Source organism: Varanus komodoensis, unplaced genomic scaffold, assembly GCF_004798865.1.
Source record: "Varanus komodoensis strain SLA01 unplaced genomic scaffold, ASM479886v1 scaffold6_4, whole genome shotgun sequence".
Classification (NCBI taxonomy): Eukaryota; Metazoa; Chordata; class Lepidosauria; order Squamata; family Varanidae; genus Varanus; species Varanus komodoensis.
Genome location: NW_025336347.1, coordinates 19,124,776 through 19,146,490, shown reverse-complemented (window position 1 = coordinate 19,146,490; position 21,715 = coordinate 19,124,776). Strand labels below are relative to the sequence as shown.

The 21,715-nt window shown below is 45.4% G+C and overlaps 1 protein-coding gene across 1 annotated transcript in view; it reads left to right on the top strand.

Annotated features, from left to right (window-relative positions):
- Positions 1 to 1,867: 1,867 nt before the first annotated feature.
- TTLL3 (tubulin tyrosine ligase like 3) overlaps positions 1,868 to 21,715 on the top strand; it is a 30,324-nt gene continuing 10,476 nt past the window's right edge. The window contains exons 1-13 of the mRNA XM_044451712.1: positions 1,868 to 1,934; positions 2,768 to 2,834; positions 5,226 to 5,339; positions 7,006 to 7,112; positions 7,270 to 7,444; positions 9,757 to 9,818; positions 10,768 to 10,896; positions 11,071 to 11,185; positions 13,365 to 13,493; positions 14,688 to 14,880; positions 16,653 to 16,801; positions 17,025 to 17,268; positions 18,635 to 19,070. Coding sequence (XP_044307647.1) covers positions 1,929 to 1,934; positions 2,768 to 2,834; positions 5,226 to 5,339; positions 7,006 to 7,112; positions 7,270 to 7,444; positions 9,757 to 9,818; positions 10,768 to 10,896; positions 11,071 to 11,185; positions 13,365 to 13,493; positions 14,688 to 14,880; positions 16,653 to 16,801; positions 17,025 to 17,268; positions 18,635 to 19,070 — 1,926 coding nt within the window. The 5' untranslated portion in view covers positions 1,868 to 1,928. The remainder of the gene's footprint in view (positions 1,935 to 2,767; positions 2,835 to 5,225; positions 5,340 to 7,005; positions 7,113 to 7,269; positions 7,445 to 9,756; positions 9,819 to 10,767; positions 10,897 to 11,070; positions 11,186 to 13,364; positions 13,494 to 14,687; positions 14,881 to 16,652; positions 16,802 to 17,024; positions 17,269 to 18,634; positions 19,071 to 21,715) is intronic.

The window sequence follows — 21,715 nt, the reverse complement described above, 5'->3', positions numbered from 1 at the left end:
GATGGGTAGTACCTGTGTGGCCCTTTAACTGTACTTGTACCTACAGTGATCGATTTGCACTGATAAGACATTTGCCATTATGCCATGTTCCAAAAAGGCTCACTCCCCCCTTTCTCTAGATGATTATCCTTGACAAGAACTTGATTAACTGCAAATGTAGCTTCTTCATCACCCGTTCACATTCAGTGCCAAGTGCCCAAGTCCTACTCCATTACCTCTCACATCACCTGAGATCTTGGATGACTGCTATGCCTTCATGAAGGCTGGTCCTGATGCAAGAGGGCAACGAAGAAACTGCATGAGCAAGAGAAAGTGAGAAGAGGTCTATGCTTGGGGAGGAAGGTCGTGCTCCCCACAACTCTACTGGCCAACCAACATACATCTGTCTGCATGCATTTATGACCCCAAGTTCAAGCAAAAGCTATGAGTTCACAGTGCATAAAAAGGGCACAAGTTTACCCCGCAGGGCGGAGGAAAACTTTGGGGGTTTCTACAATGACCATGGCTGTGGCAATAGCGAAACCCCTTCCCCGAATGTCCTGCAAACGCTTCAGAACAGACGTCGCCTTTGTAAACTGGGGCTGGAGGGCAGGGGGATAGGCGAAGCACGTCCCTTCGGCGGCTGCGCTCCCGCTCACCCTGGTTTCCATAGAGACGCCAAACAGGCGTGTAGGAGGTTGTGAGGAGGGACGGGCCCGCGCAGGCAGGGAGGCGGCGCGCTTCCGAGTGCGGCCGAAGGTGCGCAGAGCGGCGGGCCTAAGGGGAGCGCCCCTCCGGTCGGGCGGGGGTGTCTTGGGGCCGGGACGGCGCAGCAGCGACCGCTCCAGCTCCATGGCAAGGGGAGTCGCCGGCCGCGGCTGAAGCCTGCCCAAAAAGCCCGTCCCCTCTTACTGACCCGCGATTGCTCCCTGGTGAGAGAAACGTCCTCTGCGTGCGCTCAGAGGCGCTCTCTCCGTTAAGACTCCCCATGTGTCGGAGTTGATTCCTCGCTCAAATCCTTGCTGGGAAGGGAAAGCGGTTGGGCCGCATTTACATGGGAACTTTGTGCTTGCCTGGGGCATGGATAGATTGTTGGGGGGTGGCAGAAAAGCTGCCCAGGTTATGGGAATTGTTTGATTTGGTTTTGCGGGGTGCACTGTATACCGAATACCTAGGCAAGGGGGAGTGGGGAGGGAGGAGTGTGTTTGGGGCAGGTATGTTTGTACCGTGGTATAGTTCAACCGTGATTAATTTCTGAAAAGAAAGGGGCTGGCCCTCGGGTCAAACATTCTTCAAAGCGCCCTCTGCTGCCATCCTTCCTCAGCTTGGCCACTTGTAGATATGTTGGAATACAACTCCCAGTATGCTTACTTGGGGGTGCTGGGAGTTATATTCTAACACATCCGGAGGCCACCAGATTGGAGAATGATGGCAGGGATGCAGGGGGCAGAGTAGCTGCAGTCCTCTGGGTGAAAGAAATGCTCATTCTCAAAATGAAGCCATTTCAGTTTGTGAAATGATCCAATGATGCAGGGGTGCCTTTGGACCAGCTCAAATAATGTTCCTATGTGAGCCGGCTGCAGAGCTTCTGTAAAAGGCAGCTCTGTCGGTAGCTGTTGGTTCTGATAGCCAGATGGTGCCTTCATGTTCTTTCCAGCAATAATGCATGTTTTATTGAGCATAGATGTCTCTCATTCTGCTTTTTAATGTTCCTTTGTGTGGCAATTACCCATTTCCTGATATTTAGTGAATGGGAGCTGTCAGCTTTTGTAGGCTGCAGGTGTCTTCCCCCAATTCTGCTCTGTTGTGGGGTGGGGGAATTGGTTGGTGAGCTACAACAGTGAGCTGTCCTCTTGTCCCTCCCTCCCAGGTGGCTGTGCAGTGCGCCATGACTGACATACCAGTTCGCTGTGAGTTGCTGTACAGCCAGTGGAGCTGGCATCGAGACTATGCAGGTGAATTGCTCCAAAGCTGCTCATTGGTGTCTCTGCTAAAGGAGTTTGCTTTTCCCAGCCTGAAGAGCCAAGATGCACACTTCATGCAGACAACCCTAGCTTTTTTCAAATGTTTCAGCAATTCTGATTTTAAAGGATTTAGAATTCCTGGGCATCACTTGGGAAATAGAAAGAGGGAAGAATCTGCAGTCTGAGGCTAGATGGATGCATAGGGGGGCATACAAATATTGCCAAAGTAACAAAGCCTTCTCTTTCTAACCATTTGTAAGTTCTGCCTATTTCTTTTCTGACTTCTTTTTTTTAATCCCACATACCACCCATACATTCACAAGCTTCTCTCCAGACCTGGACAGTGTGGACTTTTTAAAAACAAAAGCTAATTTTGTCAGGATACCAAATACTATATCTTAGATTCCATGTTTGTAAAGCAGCAGTGTAAACCACATAGGATCAGTGGTTAGCCTTGCCAGCTTAGCTTTTTAGAAGTTGCAGTCACACATAAAATGATGGGCTTGTTTTCTTTGTCCATCTTACTTGTATTGGTAGCAAACAGTAGGCAAAGGCAAGAGTGGACCAGGAAGACTTAGCAAAGGGCATTTAGGTGAATGGCCTGGCAGGATGCATTTCCGCCACCAAAATGGATTCGGCCTTAAAAGAAGAGCGAAACCTAGACGAAACAGATCACAGGGCTTTTTAGGGTCATTGATCGTTGTCCTTTATTGTGTCACTTGTAGCTGCTCCCAGAATAGGGTGATACAAAGGAACCTATGAGGCCGGGCTCCTTAGTGTTGAAGGAAACTGGGCAGCTCAGTATTTTTATTGGTCTGTCACAGGTAGGCCCAAAGCATAAAGCTGGAAGGGACCGTGACACCGGAGGGGGCAGAAGGCCTGGAAGAGGAGGTAAGGTAGCAGCTTCTCTAAGATGGGAATGTGTCTCAGGACAGAGTGGTGTCTTCAGGGCAAAGACCATATAGACTGCTGGCTGGAGAGCCTCTTTCATCTTGCAATGAGACCAAATCCTTCCCTTAAATAAGGATGTGGTTGTGACTCCTGTCTGCAATGGGAAGTAAAAGTGAACTGAGTAAGATAGTCTTCTGCAACCTGATGCCTTCTAGATGTTTTGGACAATAACTCTTCTATTTCTGGCTATTGACCATGTGGGCTGGTGCTGATAGAAATTGTAGGCTAAAACATCTGGAAGAAGCAAGCTTGAGGAAAGGTGGAATGGATTCATCAGCAAGGAATCCACAATCCATCCAAGTCCAAGACCAAGCAAAAAAAAAAAAAACTGATCCTGCTTTATGGAATGCTGCTCCAGAAACCTGCCCAAACCTGGGAGTGGGGGCTGGAGCTACCTCTGGAAAGTGGAGCTGAAAAGACTGTGCATAGGTATATGGACAGGGCTTTTAGATCCTATAGTTGAGAATTACTTGTCTTCTTACTGCCCGCTAGTTAAACATAATACAGTGGTACCTTGGCTCACAAACTTAATCCATTCCAGGACTCTGGTCGTGACCCAAATTGGTTGTGAGCCAAGTTTAATTTCCCCATAAGGTTCAGTGTAAATAATCTATTCTGTAACCATTTTTTTTAATCAGAAAAATGTGAAGCAAAGTGACAAAGAACAACAAAGATCAGGGCCATCTCCCCCTCCCCACCCTGAGCACAAGCGCAGTCATCTCACCACCCCCCCCAGCACAGCCACGATCGCGCCTGTCATCCCTGCCTGCGATGACACAGAGAGATGGGTGTGATCGCAGGTGCGCTCCTGCAGGAAAGACAGGTGCAATCGCGGCCTTCTCCCCCGCCCCGCAACCAGCACGATTGCAGCCATCTCTCCCCCACCCCGAGTGGGGAGATGGCCGCGATGGTGCTGGGGGCGCCCATGATCACGTACGTCTTCCCTGCACAGATGCAACTGTGATTGCGGCCATCTCCTCACTCGTTGGGGGGAGAGGTGAGATGGCTGCGATCTTGGCTGCCACCCAATGCGGAGTTTGCGACCCAAAATTTCATGAAATGTTTGTTTGAGACCCAATTTGGTTGTGAAGCAAGGCATTCATGAGCCGAGGTACCACTGTATAAGGAACTTTTGCTCTGACTCATTGAGATTGTTTTTACAGGAGAGTCCTGCATTGTGGGTTTATTAAATCTCCATTTGGGCTTTGGAAATTATCATGGAATTATAACTTCCATCATAAAATAATAAATCATAATAGTTTTGGACATCCAAGTTTATGCAAACAGTTACACAGATAAAATTGTATTTTCTGTTTGGAAAATTCCTATTAGCTTTACATCTTGTATGAAATGAGCTTTTCATCTCATCTGTAAGGGTTGACATCTTCAGTTTAGGAGCCCAGGCCCTTTCCAGTGAAGTTTTAAGGGGTCAGACATCCAGACCCTACAATCTAATGCAAAGAGACTTAAGAGGGCACACAATTATGGTGACTGTGGCAAGAAATGGCCCAAGGTCCACCAATCAACTGTGAAAATTATAAGAAAGCAGTATCAGAATTTCTACATCCAAAACATCTGAAGAGCATTGATTTCACCATCCCATCTGAAGCTGGTGTATGCCATACTTGGACAATCCTTATGTTGTCACATGTATCTGTACTATTGTCAGGTCAGAAGTGCAGGCGCTGTGCACTGAAACGGATCAGTGTGGTTGCTGCGCCAACCTTTGCAGGGGGTTGGGGTGGGGTCACTGCCAGGTGATCCTGTTCCACATTTTCCTGGTTTAAGACATGCAGCATAGCTAGCAATGCTTCTATTTGATTCCTGTTGTGATTGGAGTAGAGGAAGTAGAGGTGAAGCCAATTACGTGGCTTAACTGTTAGGCAGGGAGAGACAATCCATTTTGGGTAACTGAGATTACCTAAAAGAGGTTGCCAATTGGCACATATCTATTTTGTTATTATAGATATGGTCTATCTTTGTGCACAGGAGGGATGGGATCCCTTCAGGGCTTGGTGAGCCCTTTTGCTCCTTTTTCCCCACCAGCAGTTGGCCAGGCACCCATAAGACTGCGTGCCTGGAATGGGAAGCCCATGTGGCACCATCATGGTGTCCTGAGCCCCCTCTCTGGATTTTCTGGTCTAGATTCCTAAATGTCTAGGAATTTCTCTTTAAACCAGAGAGCCAGGTTCAGACAAGTACATCTAAACAAGCTTAGAAGGACATAGCATGGTCAGGCTTTGCTTTTTTGAATGTCACCATATACCAGATGAGCTCTAATATGGATTAGAGCTATTTGATCCTGCCCTTTAAAAACAAAACAAACGTCAGTTGGCAGAGCAAAGTCTGATGGAGATGATCGCCCCAGTGTTGAACACAGAGGTCTACAGCGCACTCGCCCCCAGCCAGCTACGGCTCCCAGTTCCAGCAGGTTCAGACCAGAAGGTGAGTGACTCCCAGGCTGGATGTCAAGCAGACTGCTAGTCCCACTGAATAATGCACGCTTGTGTTAGGAGAGACCCAGGACACCAGCGGTTAGTGCTCTCCTTGTCCACTAGAGGAAAGCCTCTGAATCTCCCCTCTGCCCAGCCACCAAGTGCATTCTGGTTATGAACACGGAAGGAGCCCTGCCGGGTAAGATGGAAAGCCGCCTGGCCCTGCCTCGTGTGTTTCTTCATGGCCAACCAGAGCTCCCTGGGAACCCCAAAATCGGGATATGAGTGTCCCTCCCCCTAAATTATTCCAGCAACAGAAATTCAGAGCATGTTGCCCTGATCCTGGAGGTAGTTTGTAGTCCCAATTTTGTGCTCTTTTTATCATTCTCTCTTTGTATTTCATGCTTATCGTTTACCTGTACAATTTCCAAAGATCTGGTTATTGAGTGGTCTATAAGTGTGATAACAAAATAAATTATTTGCTAGTACCTGCTGGTAGCTTTCTCCTCATGAATTTGTCTAATCCCCTTTTAAAGTCATCCAAGGGCACAGTCCTCTAGGGATGCTCATCTTTCTCTGAACTCAGAGGATTATGGGCATCCTGTGGAGGGCAAATGTCACCTCCAGTCTCCTCTCCTCTGCAAAACATTTAGATGACCAAAATCAGCTACCTAGATGTGGCATTTTGGAGTAAGAGTGAAGGAGGCCGAGGCACTGCCAGCATGGATCAAACCTTGGCAGTGTCAGTCTCCTTCCCACCTTGCCTCTTGGAACACCCCCAAAAGCCCTTCCCCAAGGACAGTCTTGGAGTAGTAACTGATGCAGCAATTTCTGTGTTCGAGGCAGAGGAGGGGAAGCCACAGTTAAAGGGTTGGAGCAATTTTCCAGCCTCATAGCTGGGAATCTGAAAAACTACATGTGCATCTAGGTGCTGTCCAGTGGCCATCAGATTGTACTGAAAATTGTTGGCCTTCGCCACATCTTGTGATAGTGAATTCCTTAATTCAGTGATTTATTTATTTAGTTACACATGTATTTGTGGGCTGCCTATAACTACCGAGGCCTTCCTAGACAGCTTACAATACATGTGATGTGCTGCATGAGAAGGTATTGCCTTTAGTCTGTTCTTATTCCCCCACCATGTGTAGCATTATGAGAGAGGGCAAAAAACACTGCTTTCTGTAGACCATAATTTTATGAACTCTGTCATGCCCTCTACTTATTTGCCTTTTCTTGAAACAAAACAAAAGGCTCAAACATTGTAATATATCCATGCAAGGGAATTGATTGTGCCCCTTGATCATTTTGTTCCATCACACTCCTACACCTTGGTCCTGGATTTTACTTCCACTAGGTTGCAGTGTTCTCCATGCTTACACAGAAAGAAGTCCTGTGATGTCCAAATCCTTCAGCCAATATGGCTGGCTGGGCCAAACTGGGAGTTGTAGGACCTTTTTTTGTGTAAACATGCATAGGATTGTGGCTGAAAATGTGTAATTGCTGCCTATGCAGGCTGACCTTCATCCCTGCCTCACTCGACTTCCTGACTATTAGTAAAAAGTGGGAGGGCAGATGGATTCTGCTTGAGATGAATGCTGCAGGTCACAAGTTTGGGATACCTAGCCATTGCCACCTGCCCCCCATGTACACACCCACACAATTTTCTCTTTCCCCAGGATGCACAGTCTCTCTGACAGATGGGCGTGCACAACATAGCTTCAGTTTTTCCTTAAACCCGGAGCGCCTGAAACAAGCACGGCAGTATGTGGAGAGGGCCATCAAGGTGACAGATGTGGAGTTCAATGTACTTCCCTGTTTGACTCTCTGCTTCCTTTGCCCCTTTCTCCAGAGTATTGCTCTGGGGGAGAGAGGTCCTGCCTAGCCTCTCTCCCACAGCAGGAAGTGGCTAATCCCCCATCCTTTCTCCCCTTGACTCCTAGCAAAGGAAGATCTTCATGGTGCATGGCCCTTACCCCGTGATCCGGAGGCGCCTGCTTGGCAGGGGTTGGGTGGAGAGAACGTTTCCCAAGTTGCCGAAAGCTGCCTCCAGGCGGGAGCGCATCCCTGATGGGGAGCATGAGGAGGACGGAGATGACAGTGATGTGCCTGATGATGGTGAGGCCTGCAGGAACACGGGCGTCTGGTGGTCTCTTTCCTTGTACCTCTCTGCAAGCTTTCCGTCTTGTCGGGGGTCTTGCATACCCAACTCCTTCTGGCTAGGCGTTCATAGAATGGAGTCGTACTCTAGGATGTAAGCCATGAACTTGGCTATAATGAACCTGGTGACATAAAAACCTAATCTGGTGTTCTTGCAAAGGAGTCAGTGCAGTCCTTGGGTCCCTGACTATCAGCAGTGGCATACGCTGGGGCAGTAAAAGAGCAGCTGTGGGTCAGGTGGAGTCACAATTCCTGTTGCTTACTCTTGCAAACTCATGTTTCTCAAAATTATTATTATAGTGGGATATGCCCTGTTAGGTCTGTGTCTAAAATGCACCGTTCAACACCACCTCATGCTAAGCCTGGGGTTAGTGATCAGTGGGGGGGGGGCAAATGCGGGGGCTCAGGGCCCTGAAGAGCCCGCCCCTTGGTGAAGTCCTGCCTGCTATGCCGTGGGGCTTTCCCCTCCTTCCCTGCTTCAGCCCCCAGAACAGATTTTGAGGCTGCCAGTGGGGGGTGCAGGGGATTGCTTGATTCTCCCTTCCACTGACTGAAGCCGTTCCACCAGTGGAAGGGCTTAACTGGATATAACCTTCCATTTTTTGTTTTTACTGTATTTATTTTACCTCTTTAAAACATTGTCTGCCCTCTCACTCTGACAGTCTAGGCTAGGCAACTGCAGCAGCTGCCATCTTTGTATCCTCAGAATGCCTCTGGGCCTATAAGCATCCTGGGAAATGAAGATGGTGTCTCTTGCCCAAGACCTGGCTTCACGCAAGCCAGCGGCAGTGCCTGCCGCTGTCCCTTTCTGCTGCTGCCAGTCCCTCCAGCCCATGGCAGGCCAGGCTCCCTCCAGGTGCCACCAGGGCAGCACTTAGTTACTTTAAAAGTTCAGTGTACTGCCTAAAGTTGTGACACCGTAGCAACTGTGTTTTTCTTCATGTTGGCAACGAAACAAAGAAAACACCAATAGCTGAACAGCAAAGGAATTACGCTGATGGAGGCTGCAGCAGTTAAATGGTGTTGCTACTAAAATAAGAATAGACTGTTTGGCTAAAAGCGCAAAAGCCCTTATATTTCACCTGCTTTTTTCATCAGAAAAACATCAATGTAATGGATACAATGAGTAACAAAGGATGTGGAAGGGTGGCAGAGAAAGTTCAAACCTTCCCTGCCCTACTTCCATTAGTCTGCAGCAAACCTGAGAACTTTGATAAAACGTTCATTAAAAATTGTTGTGATGTACAAGTTAATAGATATAACTTTCATAGGTAGAATCATGCAAACATTAACATGTAGCTGGGCCAGAGAAGAACCCTCTTTTCCAAAAAGCAGCATTCGTGCATCTTTGAAATGTAGCTGAAACTAGTTGACACTTGACAGATAACAGCTACTCAGATGAAGGGCAATTCACACCAACGCACCCCATCTTCCTCCTCTTCCATGTAATAACACCCCATCCTTTGGAGCATCTTCTTTCTGCTTTGGTACACAAGTGGAAAAATCATGCCATTGTAAATTTTTATTTCTGTGACCTATTAGAAGGTGTTAACTGTGTTACATGTAATCTTGTAATGATCAGTGTATAAAAGGGCCAGCTGAAGGCTTCTCAGGTGCACCATCTGGAACAATTAGTTAGCAGCCAGTGAGTCTCAAGAATATTTTTTTTAAGAGAAAACCTTCCCCTGTTGTATATTTTGGGCATTTTGCACACCAGGACACAAACCTAATTTGGTCAACAATTGTGTACTACGACCCCACTGTAATCTTCCTCAGAGAAAACATGATGCCTCTTAAGTTCTACACAGTTATTACTTGAACTGTCTTTTGATTTTGAGTATTCCTTTGAGGAACGTCCTGGGCCAGTGGTGGAGCACTTGCTTTGTGTAGAGAAGGTCTCGGGCGCAATCACAAATGCCTGCAAGTGGGCTGGGAAAGATTCCTGCCTGAAAACCTGGAACATTGCTGTCTGTCAGAGTAGAGAAGACTGAGCTCGCCGCACAGGTGGCCTGGCCTGGCTTGTGGTGGCTTCCCGTGTGACAAAACTGAAGCACTGTGACATTCCAGGTGAAACTGGACAGCCTTCTGAGTGCAATGGTGTAAATTGTTGTCCTGCAAAAGCAGGAGGTTTTTAATTAAAACTTTCATGGCAGCAGCATTCAGGCAAGTGTGTTAGTGGGTGGGAGCACAGCCGCATGCCCAGCTGGGTGTGCAGGACACCCACTATTGTAGCTCTCCCACTTCATGTTTTCCACTCCTTCCTCTCACAGATGAAGAAGAGGAAGAGGAAGAGGAGCAGGATGATGACTCTGATGGTACCTATAGTCTCATGGTTAGTTCATCCACCCCTCAAATGCTGCATTCATTTTTGTTAGAATTTTATCCCATCCTTCCTCAATGGTTTCCCATCCCCACCCTATTTTATCTTCACAAAATCTTTGTGCAGGTAGTTTGGCTAAAAGATAGCAACTGGTGGGCAGTATGGCTAAGCAGGTATTTGAACCCTGGGACTCCTCAGTGCTAGGCAGGCCCCCTAGCCAGGAGTCTTCAACCATTTTAGAGACAAGGACACGTTTGGGGATTTGAGGAACTGCTGCGGGCACCCTCACAAAATGGCTTCCCCAAAGGATGTGTCTAGACACACAATGTCTACCATGGGGGCCTGGCTACTCAAAAGTGAGTTTCAAGTAGGGGGGGTGTGTATGTGTAATAATGGGGCTATATTCTCAGCGGGAGGGAAAAGTAGAAAGTCACGGGGTAGAGAAAGTAATGCTGGACTTTAGAAAGAGAGGGAAAGAAAGAAGCAGGCAAAGGATGAGGGAGGGAGGGAAATGGCAAGGAAAGGGGAAGGAGAGACTTGGGGGGCCACGGACTGTGAGAGGAGAGAGAGCACATTAAGGAGAACATTCTTGGTGGGCAGAAGATTGGGCACAGTGAGGAAGAAACTCTTTCATTCTCTGCCTGGCCATCAACGGTTGAACTTGAGCAGGTGCAGAAACAGGACCTGGCACCTTGGAGTCTTTCAAGGTTTTTAGTTAAGTGTTTTCTGAAGGAGACAGAGAGTGAAGCGCTTCATGAGTCATGTTGGAGGTCTCCACAGGTGACGTGGGGGGACGCCTGCCCTGACCACTGCAACACAGCCTCTCCCTACGTGGTCCTCATAGATCCTCCTCCGAAATTCTTCAGCATCACCAATTTCACAGCTGCCAGTCCCCCATCTTCACTATGCTCTTGCGTTAGGTGTTCAGCTTTAGTATTTGCCATTCCTCTTTTGCCGGCAGTCAAGGTTGGTTCGCAACCAGATCCCTTACTTCATCTGGACCAACCGGCGTGACGTCATCGACTGCCGCTTCCTGCGCAAGGACCAGATGATGAATCACTTTGCCAGAGCAGGCACCTTCACCACCAAGGTGGGTCCAGGGCCGTTCCATAACAAATACCTGGAACACATGAGTGGAGTGCGTATGCCATTAAGGATGTGGGGGAAGAAATCTGGATCCAGCAGCCTTCAAGATCTAGACAAAGCAGTGTGTGGCGGGGAGTCCAGAAAAGTGGCTGTTGCTAAGGTATTTCCTCTCTCCCAGGTGGGGCTATGTCTGAACCTACGAAACCTCCCGTGGTTTGACCAAGCCGATGCTGATACGTTTTTCCCACGGTGTTACCGTCTTGGAGCGGAAGATGAAAAACATGCCTTTATTGGTGAGAACTCTTCCCAGTGCTCCCAGTGCTTTCCACTGCTGATGCATGTTGGAGGGTGGGATGGAAACTCCTTGCCTCTAGAGCGGGGCAGGTGACGTGTGGCCTATAGACCATGTGCCCCCTCTGGTGTGGCCCCTGCTGGCTTATACTGTGACCCAATTTTTAAAAAAGAAATTTTACAAATGAAAAAAATGGGTTACTAGGTCATCACTTTAGAGTGATTACAGAGAACTGAAGTAGGCAAATCTTGCTTGTTTGTACAGAATGGTTTGCTGCTAAATATCAGCAGCAAACTGGCAAGTTTATTTTCTTCCCAGTGTGGTCTGCAGGGGTGTGTGTGTGGGTGTGGGTGAACCCAGACATTCAGTGTTGGGAGTTGATGGAAGTTGTAATTCAGGGCATCTGAAGGGCCTGCACTCTAACACATACCACAAATATAAATACGTGCCTAGAATGTGACAATCTTTATTTTGGGACACAGCATCTCTCACCCTGAAGGAAGGGAAGGGTAGCGTCTCATCTTGCTCTAGAACAAGGGAGGGCAGAAGGTCAGTCCACAGATATTCTGGACTTCAACTCCCAGAAGAACCTGACACCATGGCCAATGATCAGGTATGCTGGCAGTTGAAGTCTGAAACGTGGAAATTGACATTCTGCCCACCCTTACTGTAGAGTGTGATGAAACTCTGGGTTTCCCTTCCTTCAAGGAGCGAGATGCCATAGCCCAAAATAAAGGATTCCCATGTCTGAGGCATACTTTTTGTGAACAGTGTACGTGCAGGGATGGGCACCTTCATGTGTCCCAGATGCTTTTGACTACAGCACTCATCATCCTTGACTGTTGGCCCTTCTGGCTGGAGATTATGGAAGCTGTACTCCAAAACCTCTATAGGCTGCTTAAGCCTGAGTACAACAGGAGCTTTGTAAAGGTGTCTCCCAGCTAACCATGGCAAAGCCAGGGCAGGACTTGGGATTGTCCAGAGTAGCGAAGCAGATAAGGTCCTGAACACATTTGCTTCCCTAAATATTTTCACCTTTCTTTTGGAAAACAGTGGAAGTCTCTGTTCTTTTTCCAAGGGTTGGTTGTTCAGTCAATCATCCCCTTTCTGGATGGGTGACTGGGACTCTTGGTCCTTTCCTTGTGGGATGATTGGATCTGTTCTCCACTTTGGAGTGGAAGTAGCTTGTTTTTTCAAGAGCTTAATTAAGTCAACATAAAGAAGTATTTGATGTTCTCATTCACTTCGTTCAGTGCCTAAATAACATATCTTCAACCAAGTGCTTTGAAGTTCTTCAGAAAATTGGATGCAATTTCATCCTAATAAGCCAGTGTGGTGTAGTGGTTAAGAGCATGGGATTGGGACTCAGGCAATCTGTGTTCCAGTCCCCACTCAGCCATGGAGCCAACTGGATCATAATGGGACAGTCACAGACTCTCAGCCCAACCTACCTCACAGGGTTGTTGTTGTGGGGATAAGATGGAGGAGAAGAGATGATGTAAGCTGCCTTGAGCCCTTTGTAGGAAAAAGGCAGGATATAAATTGAAAAACAAATAAATAAAATAAAATTAGAATTGGCTGAAAAACACTTTATATAGTAATTTATGCATCTATTTCTTGCATAATAATGCATTCTTAGTAATTCCTTCTCCATCTGCCAGACTCTTTCCATCCTGCCTCAGGATAAGCAGGAAACAATCATTATAAAATACTGTACAATAAAAACTGAAAGATATTCCCAATTAAAATTATTATATTAAAGGTAGCTTACATCTTTCAACATAGCATGCCTATTATTGCACGTTGAGTAAGATTAACTCCTGTGAAGAAGTTGCTTTCAGATATAGGAGTCCTTATTTAACAGTTAGAAGGCATTCTGCAGCTCTTTTATCTCCCACCTCAACCCCAAACTGTTTTTCTTTAAGAAAAAAACACAGAAAATGCAGGCTGGAAAGTGGAAAAAACATTCCCTGGAAAATTCTGGGAATGAGGCAGGATGATGGCATGATAAACACCTCATTCAGAAGCACCCAGAATTGCTACTCTTATGCAGCATAAAATGGAATATTCTTTGTCTGTGCATGAATTATGTCTTGGGTTGTGTTTAGAATAGAAGCTGAAATAAATTCACCCAAGACATAAAGCCAGGGATGATGCATTCTCTCTCCTTTTTGCGGTAGAAGACTTCCAGCTCACTGCAGCCAGAAGCCTTCTTAAGGTCATGGTGAAACAATACTGGAATGAGCCTTATTTTATGGCAGCACCAGATGCCGATCAGAATGAGTCCCCCAATGACCAGGTGTCCTCAGGTAAGTGGAAGCTTTCTTGGAATGTGCCTCCTTCATGGCTAGATTAGCAAGGGAAACACAGGATGTTAACTGAGACAACAGGATGATCCTAAGTCATAACAAGGTCCTTCCTTGAAGCTTTGTCTTCATTCTGAGGCATCGAAGTGACCCTTCCTTGTGGACAAATACTCCTTAGCATCACCTTAAAATTGGAAGTCTCTTGTCGTAGTATCCTTTGGAATGTGGCTGATGAGCCGTTAACATGAAGGACTTCTAGACCAGTCTTGCCCAACCTGTCACCCTCCAGAAGTGTTGGACCAGTTCCCTTAATCCTCAGTGGGATATGGAAGTCACAGCCCAACATATCTGGAAAGTGTATGGTACTACCCATGAGAAGGCATCATGCAGTTATTCTGTCTTTCAATCCTTAATGGAAAAATTTTGCAGCAAGAAAAATGGTGGAAGAATGATGGGGAAACTTATGAAGGTTATAAGGGAAAGACATCATTGCCTAGAGCCGCCTCTGGAAAGGGCAGGACAGTGTCACATGACAAAAATGTCCTGCAACAACTCTGGCTTCTGTGAACTGGCTTCTGTGAACTCCCTCTGTCTAGCCTACTCTTCTTCATGGGGAAGAGAAAACAGAGTATGCGAATGAACATTCCGCCTTATGTACGCTTTACAGAATGGAATGAAGCAACAATTGTTTTGCATCCTTGATGTGAACATGCTGTGAAGTTGTTCACTTGAGCCTCTCTCAAAGTGGGTTCTAGTCCATAAGGACACATGCAGCAAGATTTGTCTTAAGGAATACGTGAAGTTTTGCTTTCGTTACATCGGACAAGTATGAGTACCGTTCCAGAACTATCTTGCTCAAATGATGCTAATTTGGCAACCTTGTCCACTGTGGTGCCCTCCAGATATCTTGGACTACCACCCCCATCACTCTTCAGCCAACATAGTCATGCTGGCTGGGAGATGATGGACACTGTAGTCCAACATGTTTGGAGAACAACTGGCTGGAGATGTTCAGGTGAGAAATCGAACACAGTGACATTTAGCCAAGTGAAGCGTTGTTTGGAGAAATGTTTGTGGCACTGGTGTATCTTTAGTGGCTTTGATTCCACCAGGCACAACTTCTCTGACTACCCCCACAAGCAGGCAGCCCTGCCTCACATGTTCAGCATCACTGGCTCAGCAGCCTCTCGTTTACAGAAGCCAAGCAGTGCATCGGTCGGAAGAAAGGGGCCCTTCTCTCATCGCAGCTGATTGAGACGGCCATCCATGTCTGTGAGGAGCACTTGAACAGCCTGAGGCATCAAGACATTGACAGAGAATCTGGGTCTCCCCTGCTAATGACAAAGGCACAGTGGGAAGAATTTCTGCATGGCTACTACCAAGTAGTGCAGTAAGTACCGGAGACCTGGAGTTCTGCGCCACAAAATGTGGTGTTTCTACTGAGCGAAGAAATTTGGCTTCCTGGCTGAGTATTCTGGCCCCTGGAAAGCTCATTTTATTCCTACACATTGGACAGACAGGCTCTGCACACTTTCAGGGGTTCATTTCCTCACATAGTAGTGAGCATTGGAAACTGTCTTTGAAAAGGAAAGCTTTCAAGAGTTGGAAGGTGGGAAAGATGCCAAATTCTGCATATCATTTATAATATGAGAAATACTTTAAAAATATTGGCCATTTTGCCCATTTATATACTTTCCTGCTGCTTGCCTCTCACTTGCCCCCAAATGAATTTGAAATATTGTTTTGATTCTAATGAACTGGTGGATATAAAATGGGTATTTGTAAAAGCTTATGGGGAAATACAACGGTTTGTTGTTGAAATGTTGTCTGAATCCAGCCATAATAATAAGCCATGGTTTGTTAACCATAAACAAAGAACTTCAGCTATTGGGCAATACAGAAATATAAGTAACACCACCACTACCCATGAAGAGAACCCACAGTTTGTTGTTGGGTTGTGAACTGATTGCTGTTCATAGCCAACAAATCATGGGTTCAGACAGCAGATAACCCCTGTTTTAAGAACAACCAACATTCAGCCCTTGAGTATGGGTTATCATGTTGTCTGAAGCCAGTCAAAGGCTTTATGGTTGGAAATCCTCAGATCTTAAGATTTCTCTTTGTAATTTCTTAGGGCTGTATACCTATTCGTCAAAGAATGATCATGCTCAGAATTCATTAAAACCAACATTCCAGGATCTATGGGCCCTGCTGATTTCTAGATAGTATTTCCCCAACACACTAAAAGAAAAGCTGTGATTGAGCATGATGTACACTGTGTCATGAATAATTTCCTATTCAAATAGAGTAAGGTAGGAATCTCCCACCTTTTTGAATCAACAGACACTTTTGGAATATTGAAGGTCTGTGGGCACTCTCACAAAATGGCTACCATGATGGCTGGAGGCTCATTCATTCATAAAATGACTGCCGTAGTGAACATGGTTGGTCACAATGCACTCAGTTCTAAAAAAGACAAACCAGTGGGACACCCACTTTCTCAAGCAACTTGTTTAAGAACCTAAAAATATATTTTTAGGAAATTTTTTAACATGCAGCCTGTATTCTGTGGCCCTTTTTAATGTTTTTATAGATGTTTAATTCATTATGTTTTAATTGGTTTTATGGTTTAATTGGTTTTTAATCATGTACTTTTTTACATTTTTACATTAAATGTAAGTTTTGCATTGTAAGCCGCCTAGGAAGGCCTCAACGATCAGAGGCGGCCTATAAATACATGTAAACAAATAAAATAAATAACTATAAGACAGAAGTCGGGATTTGAACTCTAACACAAACAAACCTCTTTTAAATCCTAATATTTATTTATTAACTGCTTTTATGTGCCACTTTTTTCTTATGCAAACTCAGAGTGGCTTACACCATTCTCCTCCCCCTGCTCTCAGTCATATCCCCACCACAACAACCCGATGAGATAAGTTGGGCTGAACGTCTGTGACTGACCCAAAGTCACCTACCTGGTCAGGTGTTTCCTTTTCAATAAAATCTTGAGAACTAAAACAAAAATCAAGATGGCGATTTTGATTTTGAAAACCTGCAAGGAGACTAGCTGGTTGCGTGAAACATAATGTTGGAGACCCCTGGAGCAGGGTGGCCAGGGACGATTGCGGGGGTCATTGCTCCAAGTGTTTGTGATTGCAGTGAAGGGGCGCTTGTGCTGCAAAAGGAGAACTTTGTCAGACGATGTGAGGATGTCCTTCACCGGCTGATGAAGGTCGTCCCACAGCTAGACATGGAAGGTGACCGGAACATCTGGATCGTCAAGCCAGGAGCCAAGTCCAGGGGCAGAGGTAAGAGAAAAGGGTCTGCGTATGAAGAGGAAGCCATCCTACAAGTGCATTGCCCTGAAAGTGTGGATCTGGTTTTTTGCTGCCTCTGAATGGTGGAGGGAGCCAGACAGAGTGTCTGCAGAAAGGGCTGGTGAGCTTTTGACTCTGCTCTGCCTTGATCACGGGATCATGTGGCTACAGCTGGCGTGTGTCAGCAATACCCATTGCCAGTACTTTCTAACAGGAATCATGTGTATGGACCACTTGGAGGAAATTGTGAAGCTTGTGGACTGCGACCCCATGATTGTCAAGGATGGAAAATGGGTGGTGCAGAAATACATTGAGACTCCGCTGCTCATCTTTGGCACCAAGTTTGACCTGCGCCAGTGGTTCCTGGTGACCGACTGGAACCCTCTGACCATCTGGTTCTACCAGCATAGCTACATCCGCTTCTCCACACAGCCCTTTTCCCTGCGCAACTTGGACACGTGAGTTTTGCCTTGCCCGTTTTCTTCTTGGTCAGATCCAGCTTTGTAGTCCATGTAGATGGAGGAGGAGAATGATGTAAGCTGCCTTGAGCCCTTTGTAGGAAAAAGGCAGGATATAAATTGCAATATAAAAAAAAAAAGGGAATATCGTGAGTGGTAACAGTGGTAGATTGTCTTGTCAAGACTTCATTGAGAGCTTATGGTCAATCCATTCATGGTCTTATGCTAATATCTACAGGATTGCCCCCAAATATTTTCTGAACTCCAACTTTGAGAATTGGGAAATTATTTTCTGGGAAAGCCCTGGCTGAGGCCTTGGAAAACAGCTACTAAAATGAGTGTTAGTTATATAATTCCATTTGCAGCGCAGTTCACTTGAAATTCCTTGACTGGAGATAATATTTTCTGTTTGACAGCCTTGTAGAGCAATTTGACAGCATAAAATGGACAGCATCTTTGCCACCAGAGGATAGCCTTGGGTTGGCTGAGGAGCAGAATATTTACCCAGGAGGCCCTGTAGAGCCCCAGGAGAAGGGTGTCTGGGGGTGTAGAAGAAAAAGAGAAAAGTTTAAAAGAAAATGGTGGGGTTGGGGAATAGATTCACATGTAGTTAGGGCATGAGAAGGGATTTGGGACCCAGGACTGAGGAATGGGAATTATGTACAATGTATATATGTGTTTGAACATCAGCATGAAGTTGATGCTCTGCCACTTAAAGGGGCTTAGCGCTTGTTCAGAGGGCTGTGAGGGTGCTGTACAAGTGGAAAAGAGAAATCAGGCGCTTGGGGAAGGAACCCTGCACAGGAATTCAAAGCAGTGGAGTGCATGCATGAAATACAGGCTTCCAGCTGCCATCAGGGTCAGCCCTAGCACTGCGTACCTTGGGAGGCAGCTGAAGGCATGAGCGGCAAGGCTATGTGCCAGGGAGAAGCAGTCTTCCCCTTGTTTCCTGAGTCAGCCTGCTGCCTCCAGGCGTCATCTTCTCAGCAATGAAGGCAGATCAATCTACCATTGTCACCACCTGCCTGTGGAATAGGAGGGCACCCTCTTGTCATTCACTTCAGGCAGAGAAATGTCTTGGCTGGGCCCTGATTGCCATAGATGGGGAGGACTTTTGAATGGGGAGCAGCTCATTACATGCAAATGCTCCTGGGATAGTTCCGTCTTTGGCAACTTTGCATGGGTCTGGGACAGGCTGCCCTCTGCAGCTTTGGAGACCTGTTTCTCGTCAGCGTTGACAGCACTGGGCAAGATGGCCTGTGGCTGGAATGGCAGCTTCACCTCTCACTTTCAAATCCAAAGATACCATGCACTGCACCGGACGAGTTCCCGCTCATTGAGCCCACCTTCCTCCTCCCCAACCCAGCTCCATCCACCTGTGCAATAACTCCATCCAGAAGCACTACGAGAACTCTCTGAATCGTCACGCTGAGCTTCCTCCTGACAACATGTGGTCCTCGGAGCAGTTCCAGGGCCACCTGCGGCAGATGGGGGCACCAGATGCCTGGTTAAAGGTGATTGTGCCTGGCATGAAAGCTGCAATCATTCACGCCATGCAGACCTCGCAGGACTTGGTAGAGTTCCGTAAGAACAGCTTTGAGCTGTATGGTGCAGACTTCCTCTTTGGAGAAAACTATCAACCGTGGCTGATCGAGATCAATGCCAGCCCCACCATGGCAGCCTCCACTGCAGTCACCACCCGGCTGTGTGCCAGTGTACAGGAGGATACCTTGCGTGTGGTCATTGACCGCAAGTATGATCGCAGCTGCAACACAGGACACTTTGAGCTCATCTACAAACAGGTGAGTGCTTCGTCTGCCTTAGCCTCATGGAGTGAGCTGAGTGGATGAGTTGTCCTTCCAAACTGCTCTATTCGTCTTCCACTAGCTTGCCCTTGGGCTGTCCCGGGTAGCCTGCAGTGTAGCTGCCTCACCTTCACCCCTTTTGTGAGGAGCCAGTCTGCAGGAGCATTGCAGGACCAGCAGAAGACTGAGGGAGCTCCTTTAGAAGCATCTCAGTACTTCTCGGAGTGGGCAAGAACTCAGTAAAGCAAACATGAGTTTCTTCTGTGCAGGGTGTGCCTTGATGGAACTGGGAGGCAGTGCCGACCAACCTCCATTCGGCCGTTGCCATGCAAACTAGCAGCTCTTTTGTGTTTCTTATCAGTGACTCTCCAGGACATTTTTACTTTCTTGGGTCCTTGCTTTTTTGTTTGAGCTATTTATTTATTTATTTATTAAAACATTTTTATGCCGCCCCATTCGCCGAAGCCTCGGGGCGGCTCACATCATCCAATTTCCTAAATAGTGAGGATTAGAGTCAGTGATGCCAAAGTGTCCAACTTTTGTGCATGTGTGTGTGTGCATGTGTGTGCTTTGTCCTTGTTTTCTTAACTTGAAGAAGTCTACCTTTATGTATGGCTTACCTCTGCAGTGAAGGTATCCCAAGCTGAGTTGATACCTGCATCACACTATTTTTCTGAATGAAAATTGGAATCAAGATTCCAGCAGACTCTCTGAGTGTAAGAAAATCTATCAATTTTAAGGTCTTGTAAAAATATACACACACATGCATATGTAGTTAGAAAAATGAATAGCTAAGTAGACAGATGCATGAAATATATATAGGTAAATAGATGGATTTTATATCAAGGGCACATAGCCATCCATGCTGAAAAGCGACTGTTGTCGAGTACGGGGAGTTCTTTCTCCCTGTACACACATAGGATTGTGCCCTGTATTCAATAATGCAACAAGCACAAACATTTATGTTTTCCATACATTCCAAGCCTTATTCAAAAGCTACGGTAGCTTCAATACTGTTTACTGTGGAAGTGTCTTTCTTTGATTGCTCACTTTTTTGGGCTGGGCCCAATTCATTTTTATATATATATAATAAGTTTTATTCAAAATAACCCTAAAACAAAGAAAAACTAAAAACAACTTCAATCATCAGAAACATCGGACCTGCTGGGTCAGCCCCCACATTTTTTTCTATTTATGATAACTTAAAAACATATTTAAATCTATACGAAGTCCCATTTCTCTAGCCAAGAATAAAAAGGGTCCCAAGTTTGATAGAAATCAGTATCTTCTTTCTCCTTCAATGACAAAGCCAATCTGTCCACTTCTGCACAATCCAAGATCTTTTTTAGGATCAGTTCATCGGTTAGTGGTTCTTCACTTTTCCAGTGTTGAGCAAATGCAATCCCCGCTGCAGTAATTACATGTAAAATCAAGTACATTTCTTGTTTACTAATATCAACAGGTATAATGCCTAATAAGAAAACTTCAGGTTTAAATGCTAAGGATGTTTGTAACATTTCCTCAAGCCATTTATGTATTTTAATCCAATGCTTTTTTGCATTATCACAAGTCCACCACATATGATAGAAAGTACCCAATTTATATTTACATTTCCAACATCCGTTTGACATATTTGGAAACATCTTAGCTAATCTATTTGGCGATAGATACCATCTATAAAACATTTTATACAGGTTTTCTTTATATGAAGTTGCTAATGTTACCTTAACATTTCTCTCCCACAGCTTTTGCCATTTTTCTAATTCAATATTATATCCAAAGTTTTGTGCTCATGTTATCATGGTTTCCTTAACCTGTTCATCTTCCATTCTCCTAGTAAGAAATTATATAGTCTTTTAATCATTTTCTCATCTGATTTAAGCATCACCTGATCAAATGCTGTTAAATCTTTATAAAAGCCCCACATTCTATAGTCTTTAGCATATCTCGATTGTTTCTGCACCTTATGCCACCAAGAAATATTAGATTCTTGTTCTTGTATTCCTTGATTCAGTTTCAATCCTCCATCATTATCCAAAATGTTGTCATATCTTACGATCACTTCAAAGTTCAATGCATTTGGATATACAAGAGCTTCCATAGGTGAAAGCCATCTTGGTAATTTATTATACAATTTTGTCTTTAAATTTTCCCACACCAACATTAATGATTTCCTAATATAGTGACTTAAAAAAGAGCCATGTACCTTAGCCTTTTCATACCACATATAAGCATGCCAACCCATTTGCAAATCATGCCCTTCAAGATACAAGATTCTCTTATTTCTTAAAGTTATTCATTCTTTTAGCCACATTAAAACAGAAGCTTGATAATACAGCATCCAGTCAGGGACACCAAAGCCTCCATTCTCTCTAGCCTCCTGAAGTATTTTTAGTTTAATCCTTAGTTTCTTCTTTCTCCATATAAATCTTGAGATTTGAAAATTTAAATCATCAAAAAAATTTCTATCAATTTTTATGGGAATCATTTGGAATAGAAACAAAAGCTTTGGTAATATATTCATTTTAGCTAGTATTATTCTTCCCAGCAAAGATAATTGCAAATTAGCCCATTTTTCCAAATCACTCTTAATATCCTTAAATAGTTTATCATAATTGTCTTCTTTCAGAGTGGTACACTTA